A 13,516-nucleotide genomic window follows, 5' to 3' on the forward strand; every position below is an offset into this window, starting at 1 on the left:
GAAAGACATAAAAGTTATATATGGTTAGTGTCTTTCAAGTCTCAAGTTTTAAACTTCAATAAAAGAACCTCACACAGTTCACAGTTATCAGCCTGCATTGTAAGCAAATATCTGTGTGTGGGTTGGGAGCCGTTGCTTTGGAGTGGTTTTTGTAACTCATTTAGTAAAGGACAAAGAGTGTGTTGCACTGACAAGGTCCCATTCTTTCCCACAAGCACAGTGATGTGGGAAACTTTGGAAAACCTTTGTTCACCCAAAACCCCAGGCACCCTGGGAGAACAATAAGGCCATCTGGGAAAAGCAAACAGCAGGATAGTCACAAGGACTGGGGCTAGCACCCCCACTGATAGAACTAATTTTCACATTTTGCCTTTGTACTCTGCTTCTGCCCCGTAAATAGAACTAATTACTTCATTCTGCTTCTGTGTCTCGCTTTGCTACGTAGACAGGAAGACCCCATAGGCTATATAAACCCCAAGAATCCTTTGTTCGGGGCTCAGAATTTGGAGACTCACTCCTCTGGGCCTGTGCACGTTAATAAACCTCGTACTCGAGAATCCCTCGGTGTCTAGTCACTTCATTTTCCTATAACATAGTACTTGCTGTCCATGAGGCTCTTCAGTTTGATGTCTGTCTTACTGACTTTGCTGGTTCTTGGGCAGGAGAGATGGTATTTCTCCAGTCTGCCCAGGTGAGGGACTAACTCCGCTGGTTTTTGAGCAGGTGAGGTGGTATTGTCCCAGTCCTCGTAGATCAGGGGCTCATGATGTTACAACCCCTCACTTCTCCCTTAAGACAGTATGGCTTTAGAATGCTGAATACCAATAAAATTATCGGCACTGAGATACCTTCTCATAGCAGCTCTGCACAGGTCTTTGTCTTCACACAATCTGGAAATGGCCTCTAGGTTCTGTACTCTTTCTTTGCTAAGAGGTGCAAAACAAAAAGGCAGGTTGTTGTCATCTGCTAAGGAGCGAAGGTCAAAGTAGTATTTGGCATAAACACTGGCAGGAACATTAATATTAAATTGAAGTAGCTCCAGAAAATGCCCTTCCATCTCCTCAACTGCAATGTCCTTGAGAATCTGGCAGTAGTGCACATTCCACATAGCCTGATAGTCCCAGACCTTGGAGGCAAGAAGAACGGCTCCCAGAGTAATTCTTTTCCAGTTAGTGGGACAAATTTTGATTTCAGCATAAGTTAAAAGCCTTTCTAAGTAAACCAAAATTACTATGGCACACTCAGCTCTCAGCTGTGCGGCACTGAAAAAACTACTAACAAATCTGTAAATAAATTTGTGCTCTGGGTCATGCTTAAAGTATTCCTTTGGAATTCTTTCTCGTGTGAGTGGATGTGATCTCTCATCAAAAATATCCAAGGATCTATTTGCATCTCTGTTCTTTATGTGGTAATATATCCCTAAGGTCACACATTGTATTGTGGTTCTAAGATTAGGCTGGCTGACTGTGCTGTCATCTAGAAATAATGTTGAGCATGAGCTATTTTTTAGTAAGGAGCCCTGGAGATACATGGTTTACATAGTTGTTCTTCCTCTTTTCTCGCAAATCCGTTTGAGATTTGTTCAGGAAAATCGTGCTTGCCCTCGGATGGTCAGAAGGGTTTGATTCCACAGCTAATTCGTCTGGCATCTCCCGGTCGCTTATGTGCTGCAGGCTGTAGCCTTCTCCCATTCCGAAATCCAACTCAGCGGGGTCCAGGGCAGCGGGTGAAGGTGCTACTGCCACCGCGTCCCCAGCCGCCGCCTCATAGATCTCATACTGCACGTAGTCCAGCTCTGCTCGCTCCGAGCGCCCGGCTCAGCTTGAGGCTGACACTAGGCTTCATGCAACAGGTCTGCGTGTTCCCCAGGAAGTGCCTGCACTCTTCGCCTCTGTCGCCGCTTTTGCTCACCCCGGACTCCTGCCCCCACTTCTGACTCTGCCTCTCGGTAATGCCCTCTCCCCCAACAATAGTTTGGCCCGCACTGGCAGCCCCTGGCCCAGCCGGCCGTACCCCTTGCGGTAGCGATGCTACTGCCTCCCCCGAGTTGCCTAGTCTTCGAGGGCTATAAACTCTATTTTTATAAGTAGAAATTTTTTCCCATATATTGTCACAGAGAATACAGTGAGATGATGCTGAGAAAGCTTAATGTCTTACTCGGCTGCTTAATTTCAATGTTATCTTGCCATTGACAATTCTTATTCAATAAGGAAAATTATTTTATTAGTAGTTGTACAAGCCTGGATAATAGAGTTAATCCATATACTTTTAGAGCATTCATTAGAGAAAAGTCAATGAGTCTATGAAGGGAAGAAGCTTCATTGCCTTGATTTGGTGCCTTCCCAAGAAAGTGAAGACTTCTACAAATAGTCAAGGGAAATTTCTTCAGGAAGATTTTAGTTGATGATCCTCAGGTTAGTGCTTCTAAAAATAATGAACAAATTTTAGCACAAAGTTATAAATTATATAGAAATCAAATGGGAGATAGTAGAGAAATATCTAACTTTCAGTAACTATAGCAAGTCTTTGAATAATGTTTCATTCAACATAGTTTTATTATAATTTTTTAATTTTATTTAGTTATTTTTCAAGTACAATTTTTTGTCTATTTCTCCCATACCAGCCCCCCCCACGCACCGTGCTCCCCACCTCCCTCCAATTTCCACCCCCCTTAGTTCTCGTCCCTGTGTCCTTCATATTTGTTCCTCCAAATTCCTCCCCTTTTTTCCCCTTAAATTCCCTTCCTTCTCCCCTCTGGTCACTGTCCCCTTGTTCTCTATATCAGTGTCTTTGTTTTTATTCTGCTTGCTTGTTCGTTTTGTTGTTTAGCTTCCTGTTAAAGGTGAGATCACATGGTATTTGTCTTTCAACAGCTGGCCTATTTCTCTCAGCATAATGCTTTCCAGTTCCATCCATGTTGTTGCAAAGGGTAGTAGCTCCTTCTTTCTCTCTGCTGCATAGAATTCCATTGTGTATATGTACCACAATTTTTGGATCCATTCATTTACTGGCGGGCTCCTAGGTTGCTTCCAGCTCTTGGCTATTGTAAATTGTGCTGCTATGAATGTTGTGGTGCATAGGTTCTTTGAAATTAATGTTTTAGGATTCTTAGGATATAATCCCAGCAGTGGAATTGCTGGGTCAAAAGGCAAGTCGATTTTTATTTTTCTGAAAAAATTCCATACTGTTTTCATAATGGTTGTACCAGTCTGCAATCCCACCAACAGTGAAATAAGGACCCCTTTTCCCCACAACCTCTCCAACATTTGTTGTTTGTTGCTTTATGATAGCCATCCTGACCAGTGTAAAGTGGTATCTCATTGTGGTTTTAATTTACATCTCTCTGATAGCTAATGATATTGAGCATCTCCTCATGTGTCTCTGGATGTTCTGTATGTCCTCCTCAGAGAAGTGTCTGTTCAAGTCCTTTTCCCATTTTTTAATTGGGTTGGATGTCTTCTTAGAGTGGAGTCATGTAAGTTCTTTGTATATTTTGGAGATTAAACCTTTGTCTGAGGCGTCATTGGCAAATATGTTTTCCCATACAGTTGGTTGTCTTTTTAATTTAATACTGTTTTCTTTAGCCATGCAGAAGCTTTTTATTTTGATGAGATCCCATTTGTTTATTCTTTCCTTTATATTCCTTGCACTAGGGGACATATCAGTAAAAATGTTGCTGTGTGAAATATCTGAGATTTTCTTGCCGATGTTCACCTCTAGGACTTTAATGGTGTCATGGCTGATATTTAAGTCTTTTATCCACCTTGAATTTATTTTGGTGTATGGTGTAAGGTGGTGCTCAAGTTTCATTTTTTTGCACATAGCTGTCCAGTTCTCCCCACACCATTTGTTGAAGAGGCTATCTTTACTCCATTTTATGTTACTGCCCCCTTTGTTGAATATTAATTGACTGTAGAGAGTTGGGTTGGTTTCTGGGCTCTCTGTTCTGTTCCATTGGTCTATGTGCCTGTTTTTATGCCAGTACCAGGCTGTTTTGATTACAGTGGCCTTGTAATACAGTTTGATATCAGCTATTGTGATCCCTCCTACTTTGTTCTTCTTTCTTAAAATAGCAGCTGCTACTCAGGGTCATTTATGGTTTCATATAAATTTTTGAAGTGTTTGCTCTATATCTGTGAAATATGCCATTGGTACTTTAATAGGTATTGCATTGAATCTGTATATTGCTTTGGGTAGTATGGACATTTTGATGATGTTAATTCTTCCAATCCATGAACAAGGTATATGTTTCCATTTGTTTGTGTCTTCCTTGATTTCGTTCTTCAGAGCTGTGTAGTTTTCTGCACACAGGTCTTTTACCTCCTTAGTTAGGTTTATTCCCAGATATGTTATTTTTCTTTTTGCTATATCGAATGGGATTTTTTTCTTGATTTCTGCTTCTGCTGATTCCTTGTTGGTATACAAAAATGCCTTTGATTTCTGGATATTGACTTTGTAACCCGCTGTTTTTCCAAATTCACTAATTAGTTCAAGCAGTTTTTTGGTAGAGTCTGTAGGATTTTCCATGTATACTATCATGTCATCTGCAAACAATGACAGTTTTGCTTCCTCCTTTCCTATTTGGATGCCTTTTATTTCCTTTTCTTGCCTGATCTCTGTGGCTAAAACTTCCAATACTATATTGAATAGAAGTGGTGAAAGAGGACATCCTTGTCTTGTTCCTGATCTTAGTGGAAAAGCTTTTAGTTTTTGCCCATTGAGTATGATGTTGGCTGTAGGTCTCTCATATATGGCCTTTATTATATTGAGGAATTATCCCTGTATTCCCACTTTGCTGAGTGTTTTTATTATAAATGGGTGTTGTACCTTATCAAAAGCTTTTTCCGCGTCTATTGGTATGATCATGTGATTTTTGTCTTTGCTTTTGTTTCTGTGATGTATTACATTTACTGATTTGGGAATACTGAACCATCCTCGCATCCCTGGGATGAATCCTACTTGGTCTTGGTGTATGATCTTTTTGATATATTGTTGGATGCGATTTGCCAATATTTTGTTGAGGATTTTAGCATCTGTGTTCATCAGCGATATTGGCCGGAAGTTCTCTTTCTTTGTTGTGTCTCTATCTGGTTTTGGAATTAGGATGATGCTGGCTTCATAAAAAGAATTTGGGAGTTTTCCATCCTTCTGGATTTTTTGGAATATTCTGTAGAGAATAGGGATTAGCTCTTCCTTCAATGCTTTGTAGAATTCTCCTGTGAAACCATCTGGTCCAGGGCTTTTGTGTGATGGGAGTTTTTTGATTACTGCTTCAATTTCTTTTGCTGTTATTGGTATATTTAGATTTTCTGCTTCTTTTTCACTGAGTTTTGGAAGATTGTATTTTTCTAGAAATGTCTCCATTTCCCCTAGGTTTTCAAATTTCTTGGCATACAGTTCTTCATAGTAATTTCTTACAATCCCTTCTATTTCTGTGGTATCAGTTGTAATCTCTCCTCTTTCATTTCTGATTGTGTTTATTTGTGTCCTCTCTCTTCTTTTCTTGATGAGCCTATTTGAGGGCTTGTCTATTTTGTTTATCTTCTCAAAGAACCAACTCCTGGATTCATTGATCCTTAGAATTGTGCTTTTAGTTTCTATGTCATTTAATTCTGCTCTAATCTTGGTTATTTCCTTCCTTCTGCTTGCTCTGGGCTATCTTTGTTGTTGTTCCTTGAGTTCTTGCAGGTGTAGGGTTAGGTTGTTTGTTTGAAATGTTTCTATCTTCTTTAGGTAGGCCTGTATTGCTATAAACTTCCCTCTTAGGACTGCCTTGGCTGTGTCCCATAAGTTTTGGGTTATTGTGAGATCATTTTAATTTGTTTCCAGAAACTTTTTGATTTCTTCCCTAATTTCATTCTTGACCCACTCATTGTTTAATAGCATACCATTCAGTCTGCATGATTTTGGGTGCTTTGGGTTTTTTCCTTTGGGGTTGGTTTCCAATTTCAGTCCCTTGTGGTCAGAGAAGATGCTTGGTATGATTTCAATTTTCTTGAATTTTTTGAGTCTCATTTTGTGTCCTATCATGTGGTCTATCTTTGAAAATGTTCCATGTGCATTTGAAAAGAATGTGTATTTAGCTTCTTTGGGATGAAGGGCTCTATATATATCGGTTAAGTCCATTTCATCTACAGTGTTGTTTAATCCAGCAATATCTTCGTTGATATTTTTTTTGGAAGATCTGTCCATTTTTGATAGTGGGGTGTTAAAATCCCCTACTATAATTGTGTTGCTGTCTATATCTTTCTTGAAGTCCTCTAAGATTTCTTAATATATTTTGGTGCCCCTATGTTGGGTGCATATATATTTACAATATTAATATCTTCTTGGTGATTTCTTCCTGTGAGTATAATGAAGTGGCCTTCTAGGTCTCTCTTTATGGCCCTTTTTTTGAAGTCTATTTTGTCCTATATGAGAATTGCTACTCCAGCTTTTTTTTCCTGTTCGTTTGCTTGGAAAAATTGTTTCCAGCCTTTCACTTTTAGTCTGTGATGGTCTTTTGTCCTGAGGTGGGTCTCTTGTAGGCAGCATATGTGTGGGTCAGGCTTTCTTATCCATTCAGCTATTCTGTGTCTTTTGATTGGAGCTTTTAACCCATTTACATTTAAGTTTATTGTTGATAAGTACTTATTCATTGCCATTTTTGTACCTGTGTTCCTCTCTGTCTCCTTCTTTTCCTTCCTTTCCTTAAAGCAGTCCCTTTATTATTTCTTGTAGAGCTGGTTTGGTGGAGGCGTATTCTTTCAGACTTCTTTTGTCTTGGAAGCTCTTTTTTTGGCCTTCCATCTTGATTGAGAGCCTTGCTGGGTAAAGTAGCCTTGGTTGTAGGCCTCTGTTTTTCATTACTTGGAATATTTCTTGCCATTCTCTTCTTGCTTGGAGTGTTTCCATTGAGAAGTCAGTAGCTAACCTTATTGGGGCTCCCTTGTATGTTACTTCTTTTTTCTCCCTTGCTGCCTTTAAGATTCTCTCTTTGTCTTGGAATTTTGCCATTTTAATGATGATGTGTCTTGAAGTGGGCCTCCTTGGGTTCCTCTTGATTGGGACTCTCTGTGATTCCTCGTTTTGTGTGACTTTTTCTCTCATCAAATCAGGGAAGTTTTCTCTCATTACTCTTTCAAATACGTTTTCTATCCCTTGTTTTTCTACTTCTCCTTCTGGTATTCCTATTATTCGGATATTATTACGTTTCATATTGTCTTGCATTTCTCTTAATCCCTCTTCATTCTTTCTGAGCCTCTTTTCATTTTCTTGCTCTTTCTGTGAGATGCTTTCTACTTTGTCCTCCAATTCGCTAATCCTATCCGCTGCCTCATCTATCCTACTTTTGAAACTATCTACTGTGTTCTTCAATTCAGAAATTGTATTCTTCATTTCCTCTTGGCCCTTGCTAATGTTTTCCATTTCTTTTTTCATGTTGATATAGTTTGCGCTGAGATTGTTGTAGCTCCCCTGTAGTTTCTGGTAGCTCATTGTGAACTCTTTGAACTTCCTGATAACCAGTGAGTGCTTTGAAATCAATATCTGATAGTTGACTTGCCTCTATTTCATCTAACATTCTTTCTGAAGTTTCTGCTTTTTCTTTCATTTGGGGATTGTTTCTTTGTCTTCCCATTGTTTGAGACTCTTCTTGTTAGTCTCAGCTTCTAAAATTGATCTGTTCTGACACCGTAGGTTTATGGTGTGAACTTCTGTGGTATGATACCTGTGAAGTTCAGTGGTGAAGACTCTTTCAGGTATCTTGATGTTCTCTGTCTTCACCTACTCTCACGCTGGTCCCCGCGCTGGTCACCTATCACTGCTGAGTGTCCCGGCTCCTGTAGCTGACTCCTCTGGCACCCAGGTCCTTCACAGGGGCTTGGAGTGTCCAGCTCCCGTAGCTGACTCCCCGGTGCCCAGGCCTGTCTCTGTGGCAGCAGTAGAGGGGCCTCCAGTGTCCCGGCTCCTGTAGCTGACTCCCCGGCTCCCAGGCCCATTGCTATGGTGGTGGCACAGGGGCCACATGTGTCCCAGCTCCTGTAGCTGACTCTGCCACTGTCTGGTGTTTCAGCTTCGGTAACAATCTCTGGTCTTTTAATTTCATAAGTGCTGGGTAACCGATGGTTTATTGTGCTGTTTCTCTATAGATCTACCAGGGTTTTCATGCATGAGTACGGGAGCTAGAATGCGCTCCATCCTACTCCGTCGCCATATTCCCAGCATCCCAGTTTTATTATAATGTTGATGGGAGAAAAACATTCCTGACCAGGGCCACTGTTCATGTGGAGTTTTCACATCCTCTCCATGTCTGCATGTGTTTTCTCTGGGGACTCAGTTTTCCTACTATGTCCTCAAGAAGTGCACATTAAATTAATCAATGTGTCTAAGCTGTCCCAGTGAATGTGGGTGTGGGTGTAAATGCCACCTCAGATAGAAGGGTATCTTGTTAAGGGTTAGTTCCTGCCTTGTACCCTGAGTTGTAGAGAGAGGCTCCAGCCACTCATGACCTTAAATTAGAGAAAGTGAATTGCAAAAGAATTCTCTTGCTTGTTTTATTAATATTTGCTAAATGTGTGTATGTCCATTTTTATTCCAATGTGCAATACTAGGAGGGTTTTGGGTCTTTATTTAGAAATTTGGTGATGTTTTCATGACTAGAAATATGCCATAAGAACTTAATTCTTGTTTATATCACTTAGCCTGATCATTGAAATTAATGGTAATATTGGTTTTATTATACATTATTCTGCTTATAGTCAAAGGTTCCAAGAACCTGTCAAGGATTTAAATGAATGAGGATTCACTGTACAATATAGTGTGTCAAATGAAAAAGTGAACAGAAACTCATGGTTTCTCTTTTTTGTTAACATAAACTAATGCTTCCCAAGAAATATTGAGGAGCACTAACTTCTTAAAATGTTTCCAAGAAAAAACAAAACGTTTTCCAAAACAAATTTATTTCCAAGAAAAAATAAGATTACATGGTCAAATATATTTATAAAATGTCTTCTCACATTAACAAATCAAGGGCTCTCGGATATTCTTCCTTGAAGAAATCTATTTAGATCTCTTTGAATAAGCATTTCAAAAACTTATCATAGGACTTAACAGACCTAAGGAATGCATTACATTTCTCATAATACATATCAATTTGAGAAAATTAGTATGTCTTCACTTGTTCTTATTCTCAAGCCCCAATAAATAGACATCTATTGAACTCTGTTATTATTTCTCCTTCAGTTATATTTATTATTCATTAAGTATTGATTTATTAGGGTCTTCAGTATGATTATGTTCTACACAATGTGCTTATCCTGGGTGAATACGTATGTGGAATTCCCCTGTGAGGCTGTCTAGAAGTTTCCATTCTTGTAGTGTGACTAAAAGCACGAATATAATGCCCATTGAGTGGTGATAGCTAGAGTTGTAGTTCTGGCATTGCTGGCATTGAAATGAAGCAATTAAGTAGGATCTATTGCTTTCTGAGTATGTCACCATCTCTGTGACAACAGTTGAAAACATTTTTCTACTGATAAAAATAGAGCTTATAGAAGAAACCTGTCCAATACAAACTTTCAGTTTTTACCTTTCACTAAAAAAACTAAGTTCACTAGATTGCAGAATTTATCAGCATGTTTTGACATAATGGATGTTGTTTAGAAAAGAGAAATTTTCTTTCTGAAAATTAAACATGTTGTAGCATTAATTATACCAACATTATAACTGATTTTATGTGTTGGGAATGTTTTATAAGTGTGGCAAAGATAAAAATGATGTAGAGTTGTGAGGTCACTTGTTCTTTTTCTCTGAAAGTTTTTAGTCATACACAGGGTCTGGCAGAAGTAAGGCTTGCTTGAGTGTGGTTGATAGGGTAATAATATGGGGGTAATAATTTATAGTTTTAATTTGAACATTTCACCTAAAATATCATAGTGTGCTTGAGTGTGATATTGTTATGTTAGAGAATTACATGCTTATGATTTTGTAATAAAAGGTTTTGTAATGAAAATGGGGTGTTACTTGTGCCAGCAATAAAGATCAGCCCAGTAATCAGTATCCAAATAAGTAATTATCTTGAAAATGACCATCCTAATAACTTGTTCACATTATTATCTAAATAAAAATTCATATCAGAATAGCAGAAGAATATTTTATTGGTAAACACTAAATTTGTAAAATATCTATTTGGAGTTAGGAATTGAAGAGATTCTATTCTTTTCTTCACTCCTGTTTTTGGGGTGGTGAGAATGTAATTGATAACTTTTCTTTTTAGCAATGTCTGATCACAAAGTAGTGAGGAAACATGGAAAAGACCCAGGGACTGGAGAGTATTTCAGGACTGGTCCAGGTTTTCCTATCAATGGGCTTGCATTTCTCTTTGCTCCTACTGCCAGTCCATTTCTAAATTCTCCAAATATTGAAAGGCTCATTGAAAAGTAAGTGAGTGATTGGGTCAAACAACTGTGGCGCATTTACACAATGTAATATCATGCTGCAAAAAGAAAGAAGGAACTCCTACCCTTTGCAAGAGCAGGCTGGAACTGGAAAGCATTATACTAAGTGAAATAAGCCAAGAGGTGAAAAACAAATACCATATGATCTTACCTATAAGTGGAACCTAATCAACAAAATAAGCAAGTGAGCAAAATAGAACCAGAGTCATGAAAATAAAGAACAACTTTACAGTGACCAGAGGGGAGGAGTGAGGGGGATAACCTGGGAAAGAAGGGAAAGAGCCAAATCAGGGAAAATGTATAAAGGACCCATGGACGAAGACAACGGGGGGTGGGAAGGAATGAATGTGGAAGATTGCAGGGTGAATAGGGCAGGTGAGAGTAATGGGTACAATTGTAATTAAACAACAATAAAAATGTTCAAGTCAAAATAAAAGTAACACAAATTATCTTGTTTAAGAAGCACAATGAATTCTTAGAATCCTAAAGTGAGGCTGTAAACACTAAGACGAGATTCTCACATTCCCATCTCTCCCATCAACTGGGAATTGCCCAGTTCAAGTCTTGTGAGAGTCATGTGCTTCTCTTGATAATTTTTTTTCATTGTACAAAAATATTTAATAAGTGGTTCATCAGTACAGAAAAACACGTAGAATTTACAACCAGAATGGCCAAGTGAAAAGTCAGTACACAGTCTTATTTTTACTTTAAAGAAATCAAAGTTATATAGTGGAAGTTAAACTTCTATGATCTTCTTTTTCTTTTCTAGAGATGGGACACACATGCTTTTCTGTCAATATGACCAGTGAAGCTGTTTGATATCCCCTATTGATGCTGAGCCAAATTAATGTAACTCCATCTCTACACCATGTCCATAACAGAGATTTTGACAGGGAGAAAGAATTGCAGAGAACTTGTCCCAAGAGAAAGACTATAGATTTATACAGAAAAGATTTGAAATGAATCTGCACAAATATTTAATATGCTGTATGAAAAGGATGCCTTTTAGTTTGCTTGCAGGATAGACTACATTCTTTGATACCTAGTAAAATAGTAATTGCAACACAGAAAATACTTTTGTCTTCATAACATTAAATCTAAAAAGACAATCAGCATAATTCTTTGGTCTTTAAGTGGGTTATTGTGGAAGTTCCAATATTATATCCACCAAGTTAGCCAGAGTATTAATTTATAGAAATATTTTAAAATGCTTTAAAGAGAAATTTAGAAACAGTTGGACTATATCAAACTAATGAAAACTAATTTTCACTAGTTTTCATACTGAAAACTAGTGAAAGTGAAGCTGCAAATGTAGTACTAAAAATGACCTTCACATATAGTTTTTAGGTAGAGCCCATCTCTCTGTTGCTTCCTACAGCCAAGACTAGTTGTCATACTTCAGAAATCTCCAGAATAACACCCTAGATAAATATTCCCAGACAGTTAAATACCCTACGAAGACTGAAGGACTGAAACTCTGACACATGTCAAAAGTCATGTGCTGGTAAAAAGAGGGTTAGTGATGGCGTGTTACTTCATAGCACTAACACATTGATGTATATATTCTATATATGGGTGTTTGACATGGACATGCCCCAGAGGAGCCTGACTCAGAAAGCCTGACAGAGGTGTGTACTGGGAGAAGAGTACTAGAGTTACTGAAAACAAGGTGTCTCGGGAGAAACAAGTCCCAGGAGGGTCAGGTACCTTTCTTGTTGATCCATCAATACTTAACATTAATGAGGAGTTTCAGAAGAGTCTTTCCAAGATCTATCCTTTTGTCACTATTAGCTAAAGTCTCTTCCAGTCCATTGGGCTGGCGATATCCAGAATGATCCCATTGCTTGGATGTGGGACCTAATGCCACAGGTGGTTCTAGGAAGCAGGCATAGAAGATAATTTGCACAAAAAAAGTCACCACAAAACCAGTGTTTAAGTCCAGTCCCTAACCTTCTTCTACTCTGTAGTCTGGAAACATTTCTTTGACAGAAAATTAATAAAAGTGAGCTGCATGTTGAATACATGACCAGCCATTCAATCTTTATAGTGCTGTAGTAGTGTTGCGAAATCAGCTATGTTAAATCTAGAAACCCATTCCAGCAGCTGTTGTTCAATATACTTTTCTACTGGAGAAATACATTTGCTAAAAGTAAGCATACAAGTGAGTTTATCTTTCTCTGTGTCTTCAAACTCCTGTAGTACTTATCCATAAAATTTCTCTGTAGTCACTGGAACTCATCAACCATGATAATATCCTCTAAATATCCAACCATAGCTTCAAATTCCATATCAGAGACAGAAGAGGGCAGTGCAAAGATCTCTCCCTTAGGGCATTCATTGATGTCATGAATCTACCTGGTGTGGGCCTAGGCCTCTTATTCTCCCACTCCTCTTAATCTAAGACCAACCTTGCTTTGCTCTGCAGAGCCCCAACCCACACAGGGAGACCTCCTCACCCAGGCTGCAGCCAGCTTATGGCCTAGTGGGGTCAGCACCTCTGTGTCAGGCTCCAGCTTCAAACCCCTGGCTGCAGCCCAGTTATAGCCAGGCATCCCTACCAGGCCAGACCTGTTATATGTATTGCTCTCTTGATCATTTTTAATCTCAATTCCTCTATATATGATGTACCACCTACATGATCAAAGAAAAGTGACCATAATAATGTTGTTCAAGTGGAGGTACAGGAGCAGGGTGTGGGGCAGGGTATCCCTGAGTCCCATTAATACATTTCCTGCCTTAACACTCTACCTTCACCTACCACTCATGGCCCTGAGGGCTGAAAAACGTGTTTTGAAAATATTGCAGCAAGGTCTTTCACTAAATATCTTATTGGTAGTTTTCTATGGTATACTTAGATGCTTTGAAGACTCTCCATGACCAATGACATAAAGGAATATGGAAAATATCAACAGAGTCTAATTTACAATCTTGAACTCAATAGGACCTACGTTCTTTGGTTGCAGATTTAGTCTTGAAAGTACCTGGGTATGTTAATCATAAGGGTCTCATGGATTTAAACATAAAAGTAACTTTATTTTTATTCCCCCCTGCTCTTTAAACCTGCTTAAAGTGAGGGAAGA

General features: G+C 38.8%; 1 protein-coding gene and 1 pseudogene across 1 annotated transcript; both read right to left on the reverse strand.

The window, feature by feature from the left end:
- Window positions 1-723: 723 nt before the first annotated feature.
- On the reverse strand, window positions 724-1,863 carry LOC119051970 (cyclin-Y-like protein 1). Its single transcript, XM_037149312.2, is given in 3 exon segments — window positions 724-1,502; window positions 1,504-1,811; window positions 1,813-1,863. Coding segments are annotated over 3 exon segments (1,053 nt in total). The 5' UTR covers window positions 1,846-1,863; the 3' UTR covers window positions 724-790.
- Window positions 1,864-12,293: 10,430 nt separating this feature from the next.
- LOC128627438 (ADP-ribosylation factor-like protein 2-binding protein) lies at window positions 12,294-12,988 on the reverse strand (annotated as a pseudogene).
- Between the last annotated feature and the right edge of the window lie 528 nt (window positions 12,989-13,516).

This window comes from Artibeus jamaicensis, unplaced genomic scaffold (genome assembly GCF_021234435.1).
Source record: "Artibeus jamaicensis isolate MK-2021 breed Jamaican fruit bat unplaced genomic scaffold, CSHL_Jam_final contig_399, whole genome shotgun sequence".
Lineage (NCBI taxonomy): Eukaryota > Metazoa > Chordata > Mammalia > Chiroptera > Phyllostomidae > Artibeus > Artibeus jamaicensis.